At 38.3% G+C, this 26,448-nt stretch overlaps 3 protein-coding genes across 9 annotated transcripts in view; all 3 read right to left on the bottom strand.

Moving 5' to 3' along the window:
- hycc1 (hyccin PI4KA lipid kinase complex subunit 1) overlaps positions 1 to 13,802 on the bottom strand; it is a 40,637-nt gene extending 26,835 nt beyond the window's left edge. For 2 of the 3 annotated variants that reach the window (XM_057828151.1, XM_057828153.1), the window contains exon 1: positions 13,623 to 13,802. The gene's annotated coding sequence lies outside the window, so the exon portion shown is untranslated. The remainder of the gene's footprint in view (positions 1 to 13,622) is intronic. The other variant, XM_057828154.1, reaches the window with a different exon arrangement.
- A 424-nt stretch (positions 13,803 to 14,226) lies between these two features.
- si:ch73-345f18.3 (uncharacterized) lies at positions 14,227 to 17,455 on the bottom strand. The gene is made up of 4 exons (XM_057828382.1): positions 17,202 to 17,455; positions 15,358 to 15,436; positions 15,075 to 15,287; positions 14,227 to 15,014 (listed from the first exon to the last, which is right to left on the bottom strand). The coding sequence occupies exons 1-4, from the start codon at positions 17,253 to 17,255 to the stop codon at positions 14,617 to 14,619; spliced, it is 744 nt and encodes a 247-aa protein (XP_057684365.1). The 5' UTR covers positions 17,256 to 17,455; the 3' UTR covers positions 14,227 to 14,616.
- Positions 17,456 to 23,536: 6,081 nt separating this feature from the next.
- aste1b (asteroid homolog 1b) overlaps positions 23,537 to 26,448 on the bottom strand; it is a 28,178-nt gene continuing 25,266 nt past the window's right edge. For 2 of the 5 annotated variants that reach the window (XM_057827305.1, XM_057827306.1), the window contains exon 14: positions 23,539 to 26,359. In XM_057827305.1, the coding sequence (XP_057683288.1) occupies positions 26,110 to 26,359 (250 nt within the window). In that variant the 3' untranslated portion in view covers positions 23,539 to 26,109. Of the gene's footprint in view, positions 26,360 to 26,448 lie in introns of all 5 variants that reach the window. The other 3 variants (XM_057827308.1, XM_057827303.1, XM_057827307.1) reach the window with 3 other exon arrangements.

Raw genomic sequence — 26,448 nt, 5'->3', positions numbered from 1 at the left:
AATGAAACTTTGCAGCCAATTGGTTCAAAGCTTCATGGTGGTTCATTTGGTTTTATGACAGTCGTACTATGCCGCTGTCAATAAAGTGTTACAGGTTACAGGTTTTGGTGTAAAAATCCCATAATACAGTGAGGACAGCTGTGGCTTATAGTCCAGTGCAGCTTATCTATGAACAATTCTGCCATTGAAGGCTCTGTTGCTCTATGATCAAAAGCACAAATGTGTAAATCATCGTTTAATCAATCTACGTTGTCTAGAGGCTGTTCTCTGCAGCGTGAGTGAACTTGAGTGGACTCACTCATATGAATTAAAGGAATGTTATGGAGGGTAGGGCTGCAGGTATCGATAATTTTAGTAGTCGATTTTTCGATTAACTCGTCAGTTCGAATAATCGAGTATTTGGACAAGGAATATAAAAAAATTAACCCAGTTAACCCTAAACCTAACAGTTTTTAAAAATTAGGGCTGTCAAAATTATCGCGTTAACGGGCGGTGTTTAATTTTTGTAATTAATCACGTTAAAATATTTGACGCAATTAACACACATACCCCGCTCAAACAGATTAAAATGACAGCACAGTGCAATGGCAACTTGTTATTTGTGTTTTTTGGAGTTTTGTCGTCCTCTGCTGGCGCTTGGGTGCGACTGATTTTATGGGCTTAAGCACCCATGAGCATTGTGTAATTCTTGAGATCAACAATGGCGGGCTACTAGTTTATTTTTTGATTGAAAATTTTACAAATTTATAAACTTTCTATAACTTGTACTAACATTTATCTTTTAAGAACTACAAGTCTTTCTATCCATGGATCACTTTGACAGAATGTTAATAATGTTAATGCCATCTTGTTGATTTATTGTTATAATAAACAAATACAGTACTTATGTACCGTATGTTGAATGTATATATATCCATCTTGTGTCTTATCTTTCCATTCCAACAATAATTTACAGAAAAATATGGCATATTTTATAGATGGTTTGAATTGCGATTAATTTTTAAGCTGTAATTAACTCGATTAAAAATGTTAATCATTTGACAGCCCTAAAAAAATAAATGAGGATCTATGTAAGTATATCAAAAGAACAATTGGCTAACTTACATAGCTAAAGTCAGCTAGCTTAAATCCTGTAAAATCCAACTTTTTTTTCTTACAATGCTCTTAAAAAATGGTTCAAACACATTTTCCCACAAAAAACGGCTAAATATACTTATTTACCTTACTTACCTATTAACCCAAATAAATCAACAAATAAGCCGCATTGGACTATAAGTCGCAGGATTCAAAGTAAAGGAAAAAAGTAGCGGCCTCTGGTCTGAAAATTACAGGCATTGTTGCAGCACTAGATACTTCGCCTTATCCCTACTATATTTGTTTAAAAAAACATAACGACATGACTGTTTCCTCTTCTGTTCTTCCCCTTCATAAAATTAATATCTATATTTGCTATTATAAAAGCGCACGCTCCTTAAAAGGCAGCCAGGTGTCCATGTTAGGATGAGAATTACAAGTGGGGGAGGAGAGAGTGGCTCATAAAAAAGCGGGATTATAAACCAGAACATTAGCGAAATGACTGCATTGATTGGAGTGTTGTTTTTTGTTGTGGTCCTTTTAAAAACACTCTCCACTCCCTTTGACGCTGACAGACGTCTAATCAATCTCAAGATAAATCCCTGAAAAGGAAATTACTTGTTCTTTTGATTTACAACTGGACAGCCTGAAGCAACGAACAGAAAATCAACCGCCCGGAGATTACACAACATAGTAATTATGTCACCGGGAAGGTATTTGTCCTCCTGTCATCTGTTTGAGATGAGGACGGCCTTACAAATCAACGTAAATTCACTTTGAAACAAGTCAGGCAACACATGGAGAGAAAACAGGAACATACTGTTACGCTATGGTGATAACTTAATGCAAGCAATGTGGGTGAGAAGCAAAGGATGCCCATGACTTGAGTGCAGATCAATGGAAAATGCATTGAAGAGTGGGAGATAATTGGATGCCTTCATGTCTAACAACCCAAGGGATCCATAATGCATTTCAAGTGAGATGGAAGGGTCGATCAAAGAACTTCATTACGTCCTCCGCTGCCAGTGGCAACAAAACAAGATCACGATGGAGCCAAATTGAGACCAAAAAATGACTCTTTTGAGTCAGAATTAGGAGTTTCGGGTATCTTTTCAAAATACAACAGCTTTCCAGGAAGGGAGGAAGAATGTGTCAAGTCATCAGCAAGTGTTTATTCAGTGTCTGGTTTGACCAAACCGGTTCCTGTGAGCTAGCTTGTAAGCTACCCACGCTTCCGGGAACACATGGCACAGGAAAATGTACATGAATGGGAAATGAGATGTTTACATAGTCAGTGTGAATGCTGCAATTAATGTAATGATTTAAATGGTTGAATCGTTTAGAGACATTGTTAACCCTCCCCAGAAAATATCCAAATATTCTTTTGAGCATTTTTTCAGTAAATAATCTTTTTTTTTTTTTTTTATGTTTATTTATAAACAAAGAATTTAGTAACACTATTTGACAGTGGGTTCATAAGACTAATGGCAGTGCTACAACGATTAATCGATTCACTCGAGTAATTCGATTAGAAAAAAAGATTCAAATTATATTTTGCTGCTCAGAGTATTCGTTTAATCAAACTGGCGTTGTAATAGTTTGTTTTGCAAGTGTTCGCATTTAGTTTGATTGATTTGGGTGGATACACTGCCCTCTACTGGCAACATTGAATATGACATGACTCATTTCACATGGCTGAATCCAGGTGCTCCCTGTTTAGACCAACATAAGCTAAGTTTTTGTTTGACCTAATGTTTTTTTTTATGCATTCGTAATTTAGTTCATAGGTATATTTAGCCGCTTTTTGTGTGAATATGTGTCTGAACTATTAAGAGTTTTGGGGGGAAAAAATGTTAGCATTCTAGAGCACTTAAGCTAGCGGACTTTTGCTATGTAAGTTAGCCAATTGTTCTTTTGTTGTACTGAGATCCTCATTTATTAATTTTTTCATTCGATTTGAGGCTCAGCTCAGGTATTCGAATTGTTTATGTACCTTTTCCAATGACTCAAACTAATTCATCGGTTAATCGAATGCTAAAATAATCGATAGCTGCAGCCCTACATAAGACCATCATATTTACAACATGACACTGTCAGAAGCAATATTGAATGCTTATGACAGATGTCATTAAGTGTGATCCGGCAAATTATGTCCATAACTCCATTTATGTCCAATCCGCATCTTTAAATCTAGTCAAAAGTAACATAATTTGCCGGATGACACTTAAATATCTGTTATAAATGAGCTCATGACAGTGTCATGTCATAATTTAGAAGTCTAATGACAGTCTTATGAACCCACTGTCAAATGAAATGTTATTCTGAATATTTTTTTTAATCGAAAGAATAATGTATTATTTTTAAAGTCAATATATATATTTTTTTCCATTTTAGAAATATGTGTAATTTTAAAAAAAAAAATCAAAATGGGACAGTCAATGCCCTTCTTTGTTTCATTTTTTTAAAAAGAATATACTGTATTTATAATTCAAGACAAAACAGTATATTTTTTATTATGGATATTTTTTTTAAAAAAGCATTTTGAATAAAAAAAATATCACTAAAAAAATAGTTAATTATAGTTTGCAGCACCAATGCAAATTTATAGCTAAACTATAAATCTCAGAGCAATAAAACAGTAAACTAAAGCAGCACTCAGAAAGCTCCGCCTAAGCAGGCAAATTCAAAGCTTATGCCGCTCAACTTTCATGTAAAATTATGACCTCTTTTACCCCGCAAATTTGAAATAAGCTAAGCCAAAAATGTATCATCTCCTCCATTTCATATTTCAAACATTCCCGACAAGTTTGATAATCCCTTTTTTCGTTTTTGAGTTATCTTTACACAGACAGACCCACCTCCATCTTAGGTAGGTTTTCAGATAATTAATATACAATTAGTCGACTCATAGCACAAATTAGCAAACAATACAAAACGTGCCCTGCCTCCAGCAAACAATACAAAACGTGTCCTGCCTCCTGCTGATTCGTGTTAAAATGTGGGTCAATGGTGCAATAGAAAGCTTAAAATGAGGAACTGAAGGAAAACTAAGGAAACCATAAAGTGGGTGGTATTAAGAGTGGCAGAGCCGCTTTTTCCGGCGGTACAGGGTGTTACGTTAGATTAGCGAAAATAGACCAAAACGGGCAAAACCGCATTGATTGAAACGTTGAAAGGCAAGAGAAAAAAATTAATTTACTGCTTGATTCCAAACACAAAGTAGAACAACAAGCCCACAGCTGGTTAACTCCCTTACAGTGATTGACATCCAATCCATTTTGACTGAGAGAGGCCACAATGGATTGGACGTCTATCACTGTCAAAGACATATATTATGAAAATATCCCACCAAATTCCAACACTGCATATTTCACAAGTTGGTTGGACACAGAACAGTAGAATTGTGTGATAGTCTGATGCTTCGTGACAAATGGCGACACTTTTCAGCTTTGAGACCTGCTTGGCTGTCAAAAAATATTAGCAGTCTTGAAACATAACACCCACGCTTCAACAAGATTGCCAATAATTATATGCATTTGGGCACTGATAAATAGACAAATGCACTGTTTTGTGTTGATTTGATTAGGTACATTACAAAGGGAGATACGGGATTTGTTAACTTTTTATATTATAAATAGGGCTGTCAAACGATTAAAATTTTTAATCGAGTTAATTACAGCTTAAAAATTAATTAATCGTAATTAATCGCTATTCAAACCATCTATAAAATATGCCATATTTTTCTATGAATTATATATATATTCTGTAAAATAAATTGTTGGAATGGAAAGATAAGACACAAGATGGATATATACATTCAACATACGGTACATAAGGACTGTAGTGGGCATTTCACTCTACTGTCATTTAAATCTGTCTATGCTGTCCTCACTCCGAAGCGTCTACTTTTTCCAAAGCTAGACAGCTAGTGAACGACGCCTTAATAATCAGACTTCTTCCTTTTTCATCTGATTTATTAATAAAATGGCCTCAAACCACTGTCCTCTTTAGACCGTAGTGAAACTACAAAAAAAAAGTACACAAGCATTGCATTAGCAACAACGTTAGCTTAGCACGCTATACAGGTTAACTAAACATAAACAAAAAGCGTCTCATACAAAAAATACAACATTTCGCTTATTAACATAATATGTACATTCTTTACAACAACCATACTTACGGACAAATCTTGTCCAAGGATCATATAAGCACAACAGAGACGTCGTGCAGCCATATTGAACTGGCAAGAAAACAATAAACCATGTCGCAAAGCTACCACAAGAGTTTGCTGTTAGACAGCACAAAAAGCCTTGCTGTAAAACTTACCAAAAGGCAGAATACTGTCTGAGTGGGACATGTGCGTTAATTGCGTCAAATATTTTGACGTGATTCATTAAAAAAATTAATTACCGCACGTTAACGCGTTAATTTTGACAGCCCTAATTATAAATATACATGTATTTTTTAACCTGTTCTATTCAGCTGCTTCGACTTGTCTTTATGGTAGTATTAATTACAGTATTAATTAGGGCTGAATGATATTGAAAAAAACTGACATTGCGATTTTTGGGGGCTTTGCGATATACAGTATATGCAATATACACTCACCGGCCACTTTATTAGGTACACCTGTCCAACTGCTCGTTAACACTTAATTTCTAATCAGCCAATCACATGGCGGCAACTCAGTGCATTTAGGCATGTAGACATTGTTTAAGACAATCTCCTGCAGTTCAAACCAAGCATCAGTATGGGGAAGAAAGGTGATTTGAGTGACTTTGAACGTGGCATGGTTGTTGGTGCCAGAAAGGCTGGTCTGAGTATTTCAGAAACTGCTGATCTACTGGGATTTTCACGCACAACCATCTCTAGGGTTTACAGAGAATGGTCCGAAAAAGAAAAAATATCGGCAGTTCTGTGGGCGGAAATGCCTTGTTGATGCCAGAGGCCAGAGGAGAATGGCCAGACTGGTTCGAGCTGATAGAAAGGCAACAGTGACTCAAATAACCACCCGTTACAACCAAGGTAGGCAGAAGAGCATCTCTGAACGCACAGTACATCGAACTTTGAGGCAGATGGGCTACAGCAGCAGAAGACCACGCCAGGTGCCACTCCTTTCAGCTAAGAACAGGAAACTGAGGCTACAATTTGCACAAGCTCATCGAAATTGGACAATAGAAGATTGGAAAAATGTTGCCTGGTCTGATGAGTCTCGATTTCTGCTGCAACATTCGGATGGTAGGGCCAGAATTTGGCGTCAACAACATTATGCATGGATCCATCCTGCCTTGTATCAACGGTTCAGGCTGGTGTGGTGGTGTAATGGTGTGGGGAATATTTTCTTGGCACTCTTTAGGCCCCTTGGTACTAAGGGTGTAACGGTACATGTATTCGTATTGAACCGTTTCGGTACTTGGCGTTCGGTTCGGAACGGGGGCGGACCGAACGAGTTTCTGACGTAACGTAACCCTACTTTTCGAGGCTGTGAGTCAATCGGGTTACAGTTTCTTTGTGTAGATTATATTTACTCCGTCTTCCCTACTATAATGAGGACCAACACGGTAGGATAGTAAGAAACGTCAACGGTACAACAACGTGGCCGCCGCGAGAACGCAGTGAAACGCGGGCGTTAAAGTTAATCGGCGAATGCACACCAGTCGCAGTGCGGCCGCGTGTTGTGTCCCAGAAGCGGCTCAACGCGATGCACGCGAAAACAACGGCAGAGTTTATTATTTGACGCGAGACACGACCCTCCTGCGTCAATACTACTAGCTAGCAGACCGGAAGTCACTCGTGTAAAAATACGGTGGATCCGGTCGATTTTCAAACTAATATGCAATCGTAACCCACTTTTTGAGTCCATCAGATTTCTTGAGGGGTAGATCGGGGCACAGTTGACTTGTCTTTGTTGATTTACAGTTGTTGTCTCTGCTATAATAATAACCAACACGGCCCCATATTCAATACAAAACCCTCCTACCACAACAAAACAAGTAGGAACTAATATTCACATAGGAACTATACGTATACAACATAAAATATACAATATAAATGAATACTACATCACATTTGTAAAATACAAACACATAGTAAAATAAATAATAGCCCATTTAAATAAAATAAATTGAAATGAGCCAAAACACCTGTATTTAAATAAAAAGAATAATATACAGATCCTACTTACACAATTAAATTTATCAATTTCTGTGTGGCGCCTTAACTTGAGAAAATCCACCAATAAAGCTTTTGTTAACCGTTCATAAGGAAAAAAAAAAAGATTCATTGAGGCATTTCATTTGTAAAATACATGTTAAAATCTTTGTCATTGGGATTCCTTTTCTCTTTAGCACAGGACTTCTTTTTTTCTTATTTCTTTCAGAAAGAAAGCTGACCAATATGCGGGGTCTGAAAGGCAAATTGTTGTTGGATTATCTTTAAATACCCGCTACTTTTTGAGCAGAATTCTAGCTTTGTATAGGCTACTGTTCCTATTGTTGAAAGCACAAAAGTGTGTAATAAACAACTAGCACATTTATATTTTGCATTTTGTTTTCTTACTGTACCGAAAATGAACCGAACCGTGACCTCAAAACCGAGGTACGTACCGAACCGAGATTTTTGTGTACCGTTACACCCCTACTTGGTACCAATTGAACATCGTTGGAACGCCACAGCCTACCTGAGTATTGTTGCTGACCATGTCCATCCCTTTAAGACCACAATGTACCCAACTTCTGATGGCTACTTTCAGCAGGATAATGCACCATGTCATAAAGCTGGAATCATCTCAGACTGGTTTCTTGAACATGACAATGAGTTCACTATACTCAAATGGCCTCCACAGTCACAAGATCTCAATCCAATAGAGCATCTTTGGGATGTGGTGGAACGGGAGATTCGCATCATGGATGTGCAGCCGACAAATCTGCACCAGCTGCGTGACTCCATCATGTCAATATGGACCCAACTCTCTGAGGAATACTTCCAGCACCTTATTGAATCTATGCTACGAACAGTTGAGGCAATTCTGAAGGCAAAAGGGGGTCCAACCCGTTACTAGCATGGTGTACCTAATAAAGTGGCAGGTGAGTGTATATTGCGATTTTAAAAATAGAAGATTTTGGTTAGATACTTTGCTTGACTCACCATGACCACATTGTATTCATATAATACCGTTTATTCTAGGCAAAGTGGATTCATTTGTGAATGATGAAGATTGCTGTATATAAAACGCCGACGTAGGTCGTAACATGTTACATTTACTCCGTTACATTTACTTGAGTAACTTCTTGAGTAATGTACTTTTTACTTTTACTTGAGTAAATCCGTGAAGAAACGCCACTCTTACTCCTCTACTTTGTGCTGCACTAGCCATTATATTTTTGCTTATTCTACATATTGACTTTATTTTTGTCAGAGATGCTAACAGTAGCCCCACAAGCTTCACCAATTAGATGTCACAACAATAATCGCATGACTCCATTATACCAATCAGACTCAAGCTTGCTGTTCTTCTATCACGCCAGCCAGAGGCGTCGCGTCCCATTAGGCAAACTAGGCAATTGCCTAGGGCCCCCAGCCAGCAGGGGCCCCCAGAGGGCCAACAGATTTAGCACACGCAGCTTCATTGCACTGTCGCAGCGACAAGTGTCAATCATTTGGCAGATTATCTAACGTTTCTGTTACAAATCCCAAACAGCACTAACCATGTCATTATACATTGTTATACATTATACATATTTAAGAAAGTCCAATCAGCTATTAATACCACATGATTTATTTAATGGGTGACTCACCAAGTACTCTCTGGAAAGACCTTGCCAAGCTGTTTTATGTTGATTTTCACAGGCCACCTCATCATTCATGTGACTACTTAAAGAAATGGTGATTTTTCCAAAAAAGTCTGTTAATGGGTCTATCGTATTCCTTGTCAAATACTCTATCAGAAAAATATAACATATCTGCATCTAAAATTATTCTAAACGATTTTATTAGCAATTTTAATACACCTTTTAGCAAGGTTCCTTGGGTATGCGTACGTTCCCAGAACAACCAGTCCTGTTATTGTCTTACGTCACAAGCGCTGCGTGGAACGAGAATAGGCGTAAGTGCGCATTTCGAGCAGAGGACAGCCACTTGTTAGAGGAAGTATCTGTGTGCGTCCATGAACGAATGTGAGTACATCCATGTGAGTCAGTGTAAAGTGCTTAGTTTTCGCCACTTTTATGGCCAAGATGACCGCACGAGCACCCCCCTCACATTTGTGTTCATTATACTGCGCGAGTATGTATGTGTGTCACGTGACTCAGAGTGAGAGTGGGCGGTGATCTGGCCTTTTTTTAATTGGCAAAATGAAGAGAAGTTATCCTTCTGGAAGCGAAAAAAAGAAAAAAAAAGCACAAGAGGAGAAAAGGAAGCAAGACAGCGGTGAGTGTACTGTGTTACTGTGGTTTTATGTTCTAATGTAGTAGAAGCACTGCAGACTCGCAGACAGATGTTTTGGGGCTGTTGTTGGGCAACACGGACTTTCAACTCCCTCCACAGAATTTCTATGGAGTTGAGATCTGGAGACTGGCTAGGCCACTCCAGGACCTTGAAATGCTTCTTACGAAGCCACTCCTTTGTTGCCCTGGCTGTGTGTTTGGAATCATTGTCATGCTGAAAGACCCAGCCACGTGTCATCTTCAATGCCCTTGCTGATGGAAGATTTTCACTCAAAATCTCTCAATACATGGCCCCATTCATTCTTTCCTTTACACAGATCAGTCGTCCTGGTCCCTTTGCAGAAAAACAGCCCCAAAGCATGATGTTTCCACCCCCATGCTTCACAGTGGGTATGGTGCAATTCAGTATTCTTTTTCCTCCAAACAAGAGAACCTGTGTTTCTACCAAAAAGTTCAATTTTGGTTTCATCTGACCATAACACATTCTCCCAGTCCTCTTCTCGATCATCCAAATGCTCTCTAGCGAACCGGAGACGGGCCTGGACACGTGTACTTTCTTCAGCAGGGGGACACGTTTGGCAGCGCAGGTTTTGAGTCCCTGGCGGGCGCATTGTGTTACTGATAGTAGCCTTTGTTACTGTGGTCCCAGCTCTCTGTAGGTCATTCACTAGGTCCCCCCATGTGGTTCTGGGATTTTTGCTCCTCGTTCTTGTTATCATTTTGACGCCACGGGTGAGGAGGGAGGTGAAAGTCCGTGTTGCCCAACTACAGCCCCAAAACATAATTGCTCTAGAGGAGATCTGCATGGAGGAATGGGCCACAATACCAGCAACAGTGTGTGAAAAGCTTGTGAAGAGTTACAGAAAACGTTGGGCCTCCGTTATTGCCAACAAACGGTACATAACAAAGTATTAAGATGAACTTTTGGTATTTTCCACTATGATTTGCAAATAAATTATTTAAAAATCAAACAATGTGATTTTCTGGGGGGTTTCCCCACATTCTGTCTCTCATGGGTGAGGTCTACCCATGTTGACAATTACAGGCCTCTCTAATATCTTCAAGTGGGAGAACTTGCACAATTAGTGGTTGACTAAATACTTATTTGCCCCACTGTATATACATAATTTTCAAATGTATATTCACCTGAGTTTTGAACACCTGCAAGTCAAAAATACTCGTGGTGGATTCAGCATAGATTTGCCTTGACCTAACCAGAATTTTCAGGACGTGAACATTATTATAATGAACTAAACAAAGACAAGAACAGTTTTGACTTCAAATAAAGAACCCATATTTACTTTTTTCAAATAAATATATTTTGAGTCAATCACAGTCAGTCAATATCATTGACGACGTGTTACCCCGAACAATGAGCAGTGAATTAAAACAAACATAAACCCAACAGGTATTGTGGTCTGTCAGCAGATAAAATATTTGGTGCAACGGGAGAGGAGACTTTTGTGGTCTTGGTCCATGAAACAACTTTCTATAGCTGGCAATTATAGGACACCAAGCCTATCAATAACCAAAAGGCCTCTGAAGAACTTGTAAACATAACACTGTAAAATGCAAACATTTGCTAACTCCCATAGTAAGGTTTATCACTCAGTGATGGAAAAATATGGGCTCTAGAATAGTACCAAAACTTTGCATACTGGCAAAAAAAGGAGAGGAAAGAAACGCACACATCCCAATTCACCTACATCTTGCCAAAATCATAATATACTATCGGGCCGATAAATTAATGTTATTGGATTTATTGGGATGACGTCATAATTCCTATTAACGGACCGATAATTATCGGACCGATATTTATTGTGCACCTCTAATATGCTGCCATAGCAGATTCATGGCGCAATAAGCCCGTGAAGTGTTTTTAATTTGTCCGTTTTACCCTGGAAACCCCCGTTTACAGACGTCGCGCTACCGCTTTTGTTTCAACCCAGCCATAAAAAAAAGGTAAGTAAATATATTTATTATTCGAAATGTCTGTCATTTTTAGCTTAGGATGATTGATGTCTAATATTTAGTTTTGAAAAAAAAAAGCGACTTTAAAAAATTATTCACGCGCATATTTCAAACTTTTAAACAAATTATGTCACAATGAACAAAATGGCATCTGTAAATAAGTCACGGATATGTACTTCATAACTATCGCTTAATTGTAGGGCTGCAGCTATCGAATATTTTAGTAGTCGATTAATCGATGGACTAGTTAGTTCGAATAATCGAGTAATCGGATAAGGAACATGAAAAAGTAAAATACCTGCGCTGAGCCTCAAACAGTATAAATTTTTTTAAAAAATGAGGATCTATGTAAAACAAAAGAACACTAAACAAGCAAAAGTCCACTAGCTTAAATGCTTTTTTTTTTTTTTTTTTTTTTTTACAATGCTCTAAAAAAAATGGTTCAGAAACATATTCCCAGAGAAAATGGCTAATTATACCTATGAACTAAATTATGAATGCATTAAAAAACATGAGATCAAACAAAAACTTAGCTTACATTGGTCTTAACAGGGAGCAGTTGGATTCAGCCATGTGAAAAGAGGCAGACCAGAGGGCAGTGTATCCACCCTAATCAATAAAACTAAATGCAAACATTTTCAAAATAAACAATTACAACGCCACTTTAATTAAACGAATATTCGAGGCAACAAAATTTAATTCGAATATTTTTTTCTAATCGAATACTCGAGTTAATCGATTAATCGTTGCAGCACTTCTTAATTTTTTTTTTGTTTTTTGTTACCGTCACATTTTCCCCAATATTTTAGATGATAAATAATTGATCCAAAAAAAAAAGAAAAAAATGAAAAGAAAAACTTTTTAAAGGGTAAATATATGGGGAAAAAAAAAATCTTGACCACTCCTCAATGTCTGCGATTTCTGTATCGCGAGCCTTGTTATATGACCATGTTTCACCCATAAATCCCCCCCCAAAATCCGGCTGTAGCCATTCACATCTGTTTCTTGACACTCGGTGATACATGCTACATGGAGTTTTTGGATCGAAAAAAAGGTAAGTAAGCGATAATATCTCGTTAAAATCATCAAAATTGAGATTTTAAGCTTTCCAATGATGTATCACACATGCTTATAGGACAATTTTGAAATTTGGCCAAATTGGGGGTCTCGGAGCAGAACTTCAAATCACCTGAGTGTTTTCCGCCATATGTAAAACATTGTTCTTTCCTTTTAAAATGTATAATTGTTTTTTAATAAAGAAAATTAATATTTTATTTTCTTTTTTAATAAATGATTTCAAATTAAACAATACTTAATAATTATTCTCATAAATCTTTTTTTTTTTTTACTTTTATTATTTGTTAAAATAAAAATATTCTAACATTTATTTATTGTTTTCCCCATCAATAACGAATAATATCGATTTGATTAATCGTGGTTTAGTCTTTAGTGAACCCAACATGTGAGGCAGATGTTTTAGCCATTTCCCAATAAAACAGTCTGTCCTAGAGCCACTTCACATCACATGATTCTAGGACAGATACAGTACTACACTTCGCCACGGCAGTGTGCAGTTTTCCGACTGACCTCGAACACACCCACACGACCAAAAACAAGAGTCCAGTGCAGTCTTTGTCCATGGAAAATGACACCATAGGCTTGATATGCTGAAACTCCTTGCTATAATTGCCAAAATCTCACATTACTCCACGTGTTAAATCGTTCAGGACAATTCAAGAAGACAGCCATCCAATCATGTGGCTCTTCGTAACAAAAAAAATATCTATATATAAAAGTTGATCACTAGTAGACGCCCAATTCGTTGGAAATTGGATGAATGACGGCGAATGAACGTTGACACTTCAAATGGATTGGACGTCTCTCGCTGTCAATGGCAGAAAATGAGTAAACCTAGCTGTCATTTAGCGAAATTAAAATGTTTCCCCCATTAATTTTCTTGCTTGGTATGTGCTGAGAGGTGTCAGTCGGGTAATAAAGATTAATCTCAAGCAGCCTCACGCTGTTAAGCTCGCTGAATGACTCGGAACTGTCATTCCGATTGCTTACAGGTTTAGCTAGTTAGCTAGCTGGGCTCAGGCGCGACAACAAAACCGCGACAAGTAATTTACTTACTGGCATGCTATCGGTGAAACTCCTGCGAGTGTCTTCCTCTTGCGTTCCGATGAGGAAGAAAGAATCATCACTTCCTGACTGCCTGGTTTCCTTCCTTACTATTGTAAACCCGCTCCTTCATCTTGGTTTACTTTCCTCAGTCAAACCATCTTGAAGTGAGAGTTCTCAGCCCCAACGGAAGGAAAATGGGATATGGACCAATGAGAGAAGAGTAGGAAGCTAGGTTGCCCCGCCTTAAGGTTTTTTCAGCAAATCAATTTGCGGCGTTTGTACTTTCCACGATCACGATAGGTTGTAACTGTCAACCGCGCTCTCGCATAGATTTTAATAATTTACTTTAAAAAAAAGTGGGTTATCCCATTTATTTTCCTAAAATTCAGTATTTTAGCTTTGTCAGACCGCAAATACTTAAGACTCACTATGGAAAAATCATTTAAGACTCAAGCTGTTAAAATGATGCGTTGTAATTAAACTATGAAACAATCAACAATGGATTATAAATAGAAAATAATTTATTAAATTGCATTGGATGATTTGAGACCAGGCTTTCACAGTAATAGGAGATTAAACGTTTGTATTGAGTGGTATTTGTCCTAAATAATCCAAAAATATCCCGTGAAATTCAGTTTATTTCAAGAAGGGCGTTTCAAAGGTTGATTATATTTAACTGCGGCGATGTTAAAAATAACCATAACATATTTTTCTTGACCCAGGTGGTCTCATTTTTAAGGTTCAATGCATCATAAAACAGTTGGGGTGTCTTCTGCCTCCTGGTGTTGAATAATGGAAGTACAAAAATATATTGTGGTTCTGTTAATAAAGTACTGTACTGTATTTAATTGACATTTATGATACATTTATGATAGAAGAGGTTGAAAATATCAGTAAAGGCATTACAACCATTTTCTAAAAGATTTTTGAATAAACTCTCACCTCTGAAACATTCACTCTAAAGTTTGCATCCTAATTCCTTGTCTGCGGAATGAGTTTACTACTACAACAGAGTGCCTGAGATCTGAGCTGCTTCTTTAAGAACCTCTCCAGCCTGTTCTCTGTACTTAATCGACAACTCCTTAGCTCTCCTCACTTCCTTCATGTTCTTTTCCAGATTCTCATCAAGTCGTCCTCGCTCCTGGTAAGTCTCTGCGACCTTCTCCACCTGTTCCGCAATTTTAACCTTGCTGCGTAGTAGCCAGCCGATCATTTCTTGAAGTGTGGTGCCTTTGGATATGGCGGCTTTCGTGTTATCTGAAGCGCACTTGATATCTTCTTGAGCTAATTGGAGAGCCGGAGGAACTGTGGAGTTATTATCCGCGGGGTTCGGATTCACTGGAACCACGGAGAGGGAGAAGTCGTAGCCCTTCATCTTCAGTGAGACCTTGTAGGTTTCTCCTTTAAATACAACAAGATGTTTAAAACAAAAGCTCGTTGACCTGAACTAAAGCCACTTACGGTGTTCTTCGCTGATCTTCCCTATGCATTCGGATAGCAACAGACGATCATTCTGAGCGAAACCGCAATTCCTGTGGAGGTTCCCGACGTGTCGGACAATAGCTTCGTAACGTTCTTGAAGTTCATTGAAGGTCTCAGCCACGTCGGAAAACCTCAAATCCAGTTCTCGAATGCATACTCGCTTCATCATCAGCCTGCCTGTCGGTTGCACTTCTGGTGAAGAATCATAAAAACACAAAAAATGTTCAAACTGGAGAAGTAGGAATCATTAGAACCTGTGTACCATTATTGACAGCTCGTATTCGCCTGGCAGATTCTGGTCCATTCGGTTGTGGAGGACAGGACTGAAGGAGAGGCTGCCTCTGATAATGGAATTCAAGAAAGAAATGATTCGGCATCAAGTACGGATGCAGCACTTAAAACTGGGGGCTACCTAGATAGCAGACCGACATTGAATAAACGTTAATTTTCCATCAAAATCATCAGTATGGTTGACTTCGAAATTTTCCAAATCAAACAATGTTGAATTAATGTTGCAAATACCGACGACACATGACAGTGACGTTAAAACAACGCTGTTCTGTGAAATGTCAGGCGATCGTTGGGTATAGAGCTGCAGCTATCGATTATTTTAGTAGTTGAGTAATCGATTAACTAGTTAGTTCGAATAATCGAGTAATCGGATAAGGAACATAAAAAATTTAAATACCTGAGCTGAGCCTCAAACGGTATAAAAAAATTAATAAATGAGGATCTAATTACAACAAAAGTACAATTGGCTAACTAACATAGCAAAAGTCCACTAGCTTAAATGCTATAAAATTCTAACTTTTTTTTTTTTTTTTTTTTTAACAATGCTCTCAATAAATGGTTCAAACACATATTCCCACAAAAAAAACGCTAAATATTAGGGCTGTCAAACGATTAAAATTTTTAATCGAGTTAATCACAGCTTAAAAATTAAATAATCATAATTAATCACAATTCAAACCATCTATAAAATATGCCATATTTTTCTGTAAATTATTGTTGGAATGGAAAGATAAGACCCAAGACGGATATATACATTCAACATACTGTACATAAGTATTGTATTTGTTAATTATAACAATAAATTAACATTAACATTAACATTCTGTTAAAGCGATCCATGGATAGAAAGACTTGTAGTTCTTAAAAGATAAATGTTAGTACAAGTTATAGAAATTTTATATTAAAACCCCTCTTAATGTTTTCGTTTTAATACAATTTGTAAAATTTTCAATCAAAAAATAAACTAGTAGCTCGCCATTGTTGATGTCAATAATTACACGATGCTCACGGTGCAAAAACCCATAAAATCAGTCGCACCAAAGCGCCAGCAGAGGGAGAAAAAAAACACAAGTAAAAAGTGGGCATGACACTGGGCTGTCATTTTAATCTGAGCGGGGCATGTGCGTTAATTGCGTCAAATATTTTAACGTGATTAATTTAAAAAATTAATTACCACCCGATACGCCCGAATGCGATAATTTTGACAGCCCTACTAAGTATACCTGTAAACAAAAAAAACATTAGCTCGAACAAAAACTTAGCTTATGTTGGTCTTAACAGGGAGTAGCTGAATTCAGCTTGTGAAATGAGTTATGTCATATTCACTGTTGCCACTAGAGGGCAGTGTATCCACCCAAAATCAATAAAACTAAATGCAAGCACTTTCAAAACAAACCATTACAACGCCATTTTAATTAAACGAATACTCGAAGCAGCAAAATTTAGTTCGATTCTTTTTTTCTAATCGAATTACTCGAGTTAATTGATTAATCGTTGCAGCTCTAGTTGATAGTCAAGAGTTTAAAATGACCCTTTACCTCAATTTTAATCTATGCTATTTTCCAAACCATTTCCATAAGGTTTTACATTTTAAATTGGCCTCATGTTAGTGTAATTTCACTTAATTAAACAGAATAGTTAGGTTTAGAATTTGCTGCCAGACCGACTGGACATTTGTCACCATCGATGGCAGCCAATGAGTAAACACACAATGAAGTAGCACAAGTAGCCAGCTAAATATAAAGCATTTACCTGGAAACTAAAGCAAACCACTTTGCTAGCAATACATGCTAGCCCAGGGAATTGAACACATACCTCATTGATGGAATTTTCTTTTCGGAAGCAGCAAGAGCAAAAGCAACGGAGCATTTTCTGTCATCTGTGAGTTTTCGCTTCAACGGTTTTTGACAATAGTCCACATTCCACGTGACGTCAGCGTCATGCGGCTCCTGAAAACTTTTCTTATCTTTTTATTGTAGTAGTCAGGTGTGTAAACACTGACTTGGAATAAAACAGGCAACTACTGTATGTGCACAATTAAAAGTTTAAAATGTTACTGTATTGGTAATAGTTTTACTTATACACAAGTCTTACATGTTCCTTTCTAAATTGTATTGAAATACAGTGGGGTAAATAAGTATTTAGTCAACCACTAATTGTGCAAGTTCTCCCACTTGAAAATATTAGCGAGGCCTGTAATTGTCAACATGGGCAAACCTCAACCATGAGAAGGAAGAATGTGGGGAAAAAAAACACAAAATATCACATTGTTTGATTTTTTTTTTTTTTAATTATTTGCAAATCATGGTGGAAAATAAGTATTTGGTCAAGACCAAAAGTTCATCTCAATACTTTGTTATGTACCCTTTGTTGGCAATAACAGAGGCCAAACGTTTTCTGTAACTCTTCACAAGCTTTTCACACACTGTTGCTGGTATTTTGGCCCATTCCTCCATGCAGATGTCCTCTACAGCAGTGATGTTTTGGGGCTGTCGTTGGGCAGCACGGACTTTCAACTCCCTGCTCACCCCGTGTCGTCAAAATGATGACAAGAACGGTGAGCAAAAATCCCAGAACCACACGGGGCGACCTAGTGAATGACCTACAGAGAGCTGGGACCACAGTAACAAAGGCTACTATCAGTAACACAATGCGCCGCCAGGGACTCAAATCCTGCACTGCCAGACGTGTCCCCCTGCTGAAGAAAGTACATGTCCAGGCCTGTCTGCGGTTCGCTAGAGAGCATTTGGATGATCCAGAATAGGACTGGGAGAATGTGTTATGGTCAAATGAAACCAAAATAGAACATTTTGGTAGAAACACAGGTTCTCGTGTTTGGAGGAGAAAGAATACTGAATTGCATCTGAAGAACATCATACCCACTGTGAAGCATGAGGGTGGAAACATCATGCTTTGGGGCTGTTTTTCTGCAAAGGGACCAGGACGACTGATCTGTGTAAAGGAAAGAATGAATGGGGCCACGTATTGAGAGATTTTGAGTGAAAATCTTCCATCAGCAAGGGCATTGAAGATGACACGTGGCTGGGTCTTTCAGCATGACAATGATCCCAAACACACAGCCAGAACAACAAAGGAGTGGCTTTGTAAGAAGCATTTCAAGGTCCTTGAGTGGCCTAGCCAGTCTCTAGATCTGAACCCCATAGAAAATCTGTGGAGGGAGTTGAAAGTCCATGTTGCCCAATGACAGCCCTAAAACATCACTGCTCTAGAGGAGATCTGCATGGAGGAATGGGCCAGAATACCAGCAACAGTGTGTGAAAAGCTTGTGAAGAGTTACAGAAAATGTTTGGGCTCCGTTATTGCCAACAAAGGGGACATAACAAAGTATTGAGATGAACTTTTGGTATTGACCAAATACTTATTTTCCACTATGATTTGCAAATAAATTCTTTAAAAATCAAACAATGTGATTTTCTGTGTTTTTTCCCACATTCTGTCTCTCATGGTTGAGGTTTACCCATGTTGACAATTACAGGCCTCTCTAATATTTTCAAGTGGGAGAACTTGTACAATTAGTGGTTGACTAAATACTTCTTTGCCCCACTGTACTTGACATTTTTAATGCCAGGTATTTTTTACAGATGGTTAATGCAAAACCTTTCTTTTTGCATTTTTTTAATGTACAGCACTTCTAAACTTGAGTTGAATTCAAATGCAGTATCAGCAAATATTGTACCGTTAGTTAAAGAATTGTTATCCTTCCGTATGGTCATGAAATTATGGAGTTACACCCATGCTTATTACATACATTACTGCTTAAAATGAAGATTTTCTTTGAATAAAAAACTATTCCAATCATTAAAAAATAAAATTTCATAAAAACAGTAAGTACATCTGTTCATAATATTAAAATCTTGATTGTAGAAAAGAATACGTTCAAGGAATTGGGCGGTCTTTAATTAAAGGCACACACGGAAATAGAAGTATACAGTGTATCACAAAAGTAAGTACACCCCTCGCATTTCTGCAGATATTTAAGTATACAGTATCTTTTCATTGGACAACACTTACAAAATGACACTTTGACACATTGAAAAGTAGTCTGTGTGCAGCTTATATAATAGAGTTAATTTATTTTCCCCTCAAAACAACTCAAAATATAGCCATTAATATCTAAACCTCTGGCAACAAAAGTGAGTACACCGCATGGGAACTACAGTGCCTTGCAAAAGTATTTGGCCCCTTTGAACCTTGCAACCTTTCGCCACATTTCAGGCTTCAAACATAAAGATATAAAATTTTAATATTTTGTCAAGAATCAACAACAAGTGGGACACAATCGTGAAGTGGAACAAAATTTATTGGATAATTTAAACTTTTCTAACAAATAAAAAACGGAAAAGTGGGGCGTGCAATATTATTCGGCCCCCTTGCGTTAATACTTTGTAGCGCCACCTTTTGCTCCAATTACAGCTGCAAGACGCTTGGGGTATGTTTCTATCAGTTTTGCACATCGAGAGACTGACATTCTTGCCCATTCTTCCTTGCAAAACAGCTCAAGCTCAGTGAGGTTGGATGGAGAGTGTTTGTGAACAGCAGTATTCAGCTCTTTCCACAGATTCTCGATTGGATTCAGGTCTGGACTTTGACTTGGCCATTCTAACACATGGATACGTTTATTTTTGAACCATTCCATTGTAGATTTGGCTTTATGTTTTGGATCATTGTCCTGTTGGAAGATAAATCTCCGTCCCAGTCTCAGGTCTTGTGTAGATACCAACAGGTTTTCTTCCAGAATGTTCCTGTATTTGGCTGCATCCATCTTCCCGTCAATTTTAACCATCTTCCCTGTTCCTGCTGAAGAAAAGCAGGCCCAAACCATGATGCTGCCACCACCATGTTTGACAGTGGGGATGGTGTGTTCAGGATGATGAGCTGTGTTGCTTTTACGCCAAACATATCGTTTTGCATTGTGGCCAAAAAGTTCAATTTTGGTTTCATCTGACCAGAGCACCTTCTTCTACATGTTTGGTGTGTCTCCCAGGTGGCTTGTGGCAAACTTTAAACGAGACTTTTTATGGATATCTTTGAGAAATGGCTTTCTTCTTGCCACTCTTCCATAAAGGCCAGATTTGTGCAGTGTACGACTGATTGTTGTCCTATAGACAGACTCTCCCACCTCAGCTGTAGATCTCTGCAGTTCATCCAGAGTGATCATGGGCCTCTTGGCTGCATCTCTGATCAGTTTTCTCCTTGTTTGAGAAGAAAGTTTGGAAGGACGGCCGGGTCTTGGTAGATTTGCAGTGGTATGATGCTCCTTCCATTTCAATATGATGGCTTGCACAGTGCTCCTTGAGATGTTTAAAGCTTGGGAAATCTTTTTGTATCCAAATTCGGCTTTAAACTTCTCCACAACAGTATCTCGGACCTGCCTTCATAATGCTCTCTGCACTTTAAACAGAACCCTGAGACTATCACAGAGCAGGTGCATTTATACGGAGACTTGATTACACACAGTTGGATTCTATTTATCATCATCGGTCATTTAGGACAACATTGGATCATTCAGAGATCCTCACTGAACTTCTGGAGTGAGTTTGCTGCACTGAAAGTAAAGGGGCCGAATAATATTGAACGCCCCACTTTTCAGTTTTTTATGTGTTAAAAAAGTTTAAATGATCCAATAAATGTTGTTCCACTTCACGATTGTGTCCCACTTGTTGTTGATTCTTGACAAAAAAATTAAATTTCATATCTTTATGTTTGAAGCCTGAAATGTGGCGAAAGGTTGCAAGATTCAAGGGGGCCAAATACTCTTGCAAGGCACTGTACATTACATCCCTAAATGTCCAAATTGAGTGCTGCTGGTCATTTTCCCTCCAAAATGTCATGTGACTCATTACAGGAGTACTGTCAGCATTGCTGCAGAGACTGAAGAGGTGGGGGGTCAGCCTGTTAGTGCTCAGACCATTCACCATACTCTACATCAAATTGGTGTGCATTGCTGTCACCCCTGGAGGAAGCCTCTTCTGAAGACGGTAAACTACAAAGCCCGCAAACAGTTTGCTGAAAACATGTCAACAAAGCACATGGATTACTGGAACCATTTCCTATGGTCTGATGAAACGGGCGAGTTTTCTTGTGTACGTATTGATCTGTTCCAATCACTATCAGAGAAAAATCACAGAGTTGTAGAAATAACTGGAAACTCAAGAAAGCCATGACATTTTGTTCTTCACAAGTGTATGTAAACTTTTGACCACAACTGTACATTTCAGAATATTGCATTTTCTATTTTTGAGCAGAATTCTAGCTTTGTGTAGGCCAGGGGTGTCCAAACCTTTTGCAAAGGGGGCCAGATTTGGCGCTGTAAAAATGCGGGGGGCCGACCTTGGCTGACGTCCTCTAAATAGAACAATAGATTTAAGCAAAATTTAGCAAGCCATTCAGCCCATGATTCTGTGGGGCTGTTCCGAGACTGAAGCCAGCAGTCACTCATCTTCCTGGCGCGGGATTCAAAAATTGAAAGCGGTCCATTTCATTCAGGAGCATATAACACCGTGTGAAATATGAAATAAACATGCTTTTTGGTGTCATACGCACTTTATATTAGCCTTATGTTAGCATACATTGAATTTTTAAAAATTGTTAGGTTTAGCATTTGCTGCCAGGCCAACTGGACGTTTCTTACCGTCGATGGCAGCCAATGAGTATACACATAATGAAGTAGCACAAGTACCCAGCTACAGTTGTGGTCAAAAGTTTACATACACTTGTGAAGAACATAATGTCATGGCTCTCTTGAGTTTCCAGTTATTTCTACAACTCTGATTTTTCTCTGATAGAGTGATTGGAACAGATACTTCTTTGTCACACAAAAACATTCATGAAGTTTGGTTCTTTTATGACTTTATTATGGGTGAACAAAATAAGTGATCAAATCTGCTGGGTCAAAAATATACATACAGCAGCGCTAATATTTGGTAACATGTCCCTTGGCCATTTTCACTTCAATTAGGCGCTTTTGGTAGCCATCCACAAGCTTCTGGTTGAATCTTTGACCACTCCTCTTGACAGAATTGGTGCAGTTCAGTTAAATTTGATGACTTTCTGACATGGACTTGTTTCTTCGGCATTGTCCACAAGTTCTCAATGGGGTTTTGGGAAGGCCATTCGAAAACCTTAATTTTAGCCTGATTTAGCCATTCCATTACCACTTTTGATGTGTGTTTGGGGTCATTGTCCTGTTGGAACACCCAACTGCGCCCAAGACCCAATCTTCGGGCTGATGACGTTAGGTTATCTTGAAGAATTTGAAGGTTATCCTCCTTCTTCATTATCCCATTTACTCTCTGTAAAGCACCAGTTCCATTGGCAGCGAAACAGCCCCACAGCATAATACTACCACCACCATGCTTGACGGTAGGCATGGTGTACTTGGGGTTAAAGGCCTCACCTTTTCTCCTTCAAACATATTGCTGGGCATTGTGGCCAAACAGTTTGATCTTTGTCCATGTGATCAGCAGCAAACTTCAGTCGAGCCTTAAGGTGCCGCTTTTGGAGCAAGGGCTTCCTTCTTGCACGGCAGCCTCTCAGTCCATGGAGATGCAAAACATGCTTGACTGTGGACACTGACACCTGTGTTCCAGCAGCTTCTAATTCTTGGCAGATCTGCTTTTTGGTGATTCTCGATTGAATTTTCACCCTCCTGACCATTTTTCTCTCAGCAGCAGGTGATAGCTTGCGTTTTCTTCCTGATCGTGGCAGTGACAAAACAGTGCCATGCACTTTATACTTACAAACAATTGTTTGCACTGTTGCTCTTGGGACCTGCAGCTGCTTTGAAATGGCTCCAAGTGACTTTCCTGACTTGTTCAAGTCAACGATTCGCTTTTTCAGATTCATGTATGTATATTTTTGACCCAGCAGATTTGATCACTTTTTCTGTTAACCCATAATAAAGTCATAAAAGAACCAAACTTCATAAATGTTTTTTGTGACAAAGAAGTATCTGTTCCAATCACTCTATCGGAGAAAAATCAGAGTTGTAGAAATAACTGGAAACTCAAGAGAGCAATGACATTATGTTCTTCACAAGTGGATGGAAACTTTTGACCACAACTGTAAATGTAAAGCCTTTACCTGAAAACTAAAGCAAACCACTTTGCGAGCATTACATGCTAGCCCAGGGAATTGAATACTTACTGTCAAGTTCAAACAACAATTCTTAGGTAGACATTTATAATATTACCCAAAATAAGGAGAGAAGGCACTCAGTTTTTGTTTTTCTTGCGCAAGGAGAGCGGGAGGAACTAAACAGTGGAATTCACTATGCAGTCACCAAAAACGCTCAAACTAAACCCTCCTGCGCCTTTTCTTTTTATTTGGGGGTTGTCCCTAGCAACAGATGGGTGTCTCCCTTAAAGGAAAGGGGGAGCAAGCTGGAGACACCCCTTGTATTTGTTTGTCTATGTGTGTGTATGTAGGTGGAATTATATATACATATGTGTATGCTAATACATTTCATAAAGCAATGGCAAACAATAATAGAATGTAACACTAAAATACAGCAACCATATAATTTTTTAAATGTCCCAGTCTAGTTTCTCAATGTCTGTAGCTTGTCCTGGAAGTTGACCTGTGGAACCTAGGCCGGTCTAAACCGTAAGGAGTGACAAGGCAGTTTCATTACGAGTTAAACATGTCTAAGGTAATCAAACCCATTCATTTATATATGCCATTAATATAGTTATGACAGTCAATCATGACACACTTTATTCTTGCAATTAATCAATCATCAACACTATATTTGATTGTAAGCAATATTTGATTGTAAGCATTCATTGGCAAAAACAAATATTTAATAACTTTCAATAATTATCTCAACACATACCTCATTGACAGAATTTTCTTTTCGGAAGCAGCAAGAGCAAAAGCAACGGAGCATTTTCTGTCATCTGTGAGTTTTCGCTTCAACGGTTTATGACAATAGTCGAAATTCCACATGACGTCAGCGTCATGCGACTCCTGAAAACTTTTCTTATCTTTTTGATTGTAGTAGCCAGGTGTGTAAACACTGACTTGGAATAAAATAGGCAACTACCGTATGTGCACGATTAAAGTTGGATTTTATTTTATTGGGAATACTTTTACTTATACCCAGGTCTTACATTTTCATTTCTAAATTGCATTGAAATACTTCACTTTTTTATTGCTAGGTATTTTTTACGCACAGTAAATGGAAAACCTTTCTTTTTGCATTTTTTTGGATGTACAGTATTTTCAAACAAAGTTCTCTCTCTCATTGAGTTAAATTGCAATATAGTATCGGCAAATATTGTACCTTTAGGTAAAGAATTGTTATCCATCCGTATCGTCATGAAATGACGTACCGCAAGCAGGCTATTGTTAGGCCGTGACGTCGCACCGTAAAGCGGAAGTGAGACATTATATACACGCCCTCGCATGCCAACCATTATATTTCGGCCTTCTTTCTCTGGTAATCTTTCAAAAAATGACATGCCGATTATTCACTTCTACTATGGAACTTGTAGAAACGACTCTAGACATTACGACATATAAAGGATGTTTTCTTCATTCTCTCCCGGAACCAAAAACTGTGAAGAATGGAGCAACTATGCTACTATGGCGCGGACGTCTAAAAGACCAGCTTAACGACAGCAAGTTGAAGCCGTTCACATTTCAGATGCAGTAAACATTTTGTTTGGGCCAAGAGGTCAGCCATTTTGATATTTTGACTTATTTTTTTAGCGTGGCGTTTGCCGTGCTGCTTTTGTCTGACAATGAATGACCTGAAAAAAATAAAATAAAAGTGGTATCTGACTGCCACCGTTGTTATCTTTTCTGTTGTAAAGAAACAACTTGTAAAGAAACAAAGTGTGAATAAATGAATAGAATTAAGATTTGTTATTAATGAAAAAATGAAAAGTTTTCGTTGGCTGTCAACGAGTAGCATTTGCGATCGCTACACAAAAACAACAATGTCAATTGCCCCCCAAAAGAACGGTCAGAGACGTAACACAACCGGATGATATAATATATAAGAAAGACAGGGCTTATGGTGGTAAAATATTGTAAAAGATTGTTGAAACGGGAGAATGTCATTGTCAGAGGCGTAATAAAAATGTGTCGATAAAAAAGCTAAGGGTAAGCTTCGGTCGGCTCGTTTTTTCGACACTCAAGCCATCTCTTTAACGGAACATTTGTTCTTCCACATCTTTACCAGTGAATTTGGCACCAGGGACATCATTTTCGGACAGAATTGGTAGGTTTAGCTCTGTAAACATCTCTTTCGTACACCATTTCCATTCATTTCCTATTGGGGACAAACAGAAACTTGTCCCCCCTTAGCTAACAGCAGAGCCACAGTAGCTAACGTCATAAATATTAATGAGCAGAAGTGACGTGTACCGTGCGGTACCCCATTATGGAATTACACCCATACTTATTACTGCTTAAAATGACAATTTTCTTTTTGTAAAAATAATCAGCATTACAATCTTTAAAAACAATAGTGCATTTCAGTTCCAAATATTTAAACCTGAATAGTAAAAATGAATGATTTCAAGGAATTGCGTGGTCTTGAATTAAAGGCACAAGAGGAAATATAGGTGTAATATTAAAATTCAATAAAATTTGGTCCCATGTAGCTCATTGGCTACTATTGACAATCATCAATGACAGCCAATGTTAATATAATTTGTATCTTACTCATTCATCTCCAAAGCAGCATATCGGTTGCTTATCTCCTCATCCTGCTTCTTTCTTGTCCTCTTCCTCTACTTTGTTCCCCACTCCATCTTCTTTTTCGTCCTCCACCTTCCTCTTTGACCTCCCCCACAGGGGAAGGCTGACCTTTGGTGCTGCAGTTCTCCACGGCGTGCAACAGGGTGGAGTATATGCTGGAAGCAACTTCTGTTAGCACGTGACTTACTTCTCTGCCCTCTTTTAGAAAACCGAGTATGCCGTCCACCAAGGTACCGCTGAACAAACTAACAGAAACAATGAGAAAAAGGAGCGTGAACAGACAGGTTGCCAAGAAGTGCTCTTACTTTTTAGACGTGGAAAAGGGAAAATGTTT

This window comes from Corythoichthys intestinalis, chromosome 22 (genome assembly GCF_030265065.1).
Source record: "Corythoichthys intestinalis isolate RoL2023-P3 chromosome 22, ASM3026506v1, whole genome shotgun sequence".
Lineage (NCBI taxonomy): Eukaryota > Metazoa > Chordata > Actinopteri > Syngnathiformes > Syngnathidae > Corythoichthys > Corythoichthys intestinalis.
Note: the sequence above shows the minus strand (reverse complement) of the source record. Positions and strands in the feature narration are given on the sequence as shown.

Coding starts and splice junctions, on each gene's coding strand:
- si:ch73-345f18.3 (XM_057828382.1), bottom strand. CDS start 17,255: ATGCTCCGTTGCTTTTGCTCTTGCTGCTTCCGAAAAGAAAATTCCATC. Junction 15,437..17,201: donor AAGAAAATTCCATCAATGAG/GTATGTGTTCAA, acceptor TTCCATTATCAG/AGGCAGCCTCTCCTTCAGTC. Junction 15,015..15,074: donor GAAGATCAGCGAAGAACACC/GTAAGTGGCTTT, acceptor TTGTATTTAAAG/GAGAAACCTACAAGGTCTCA.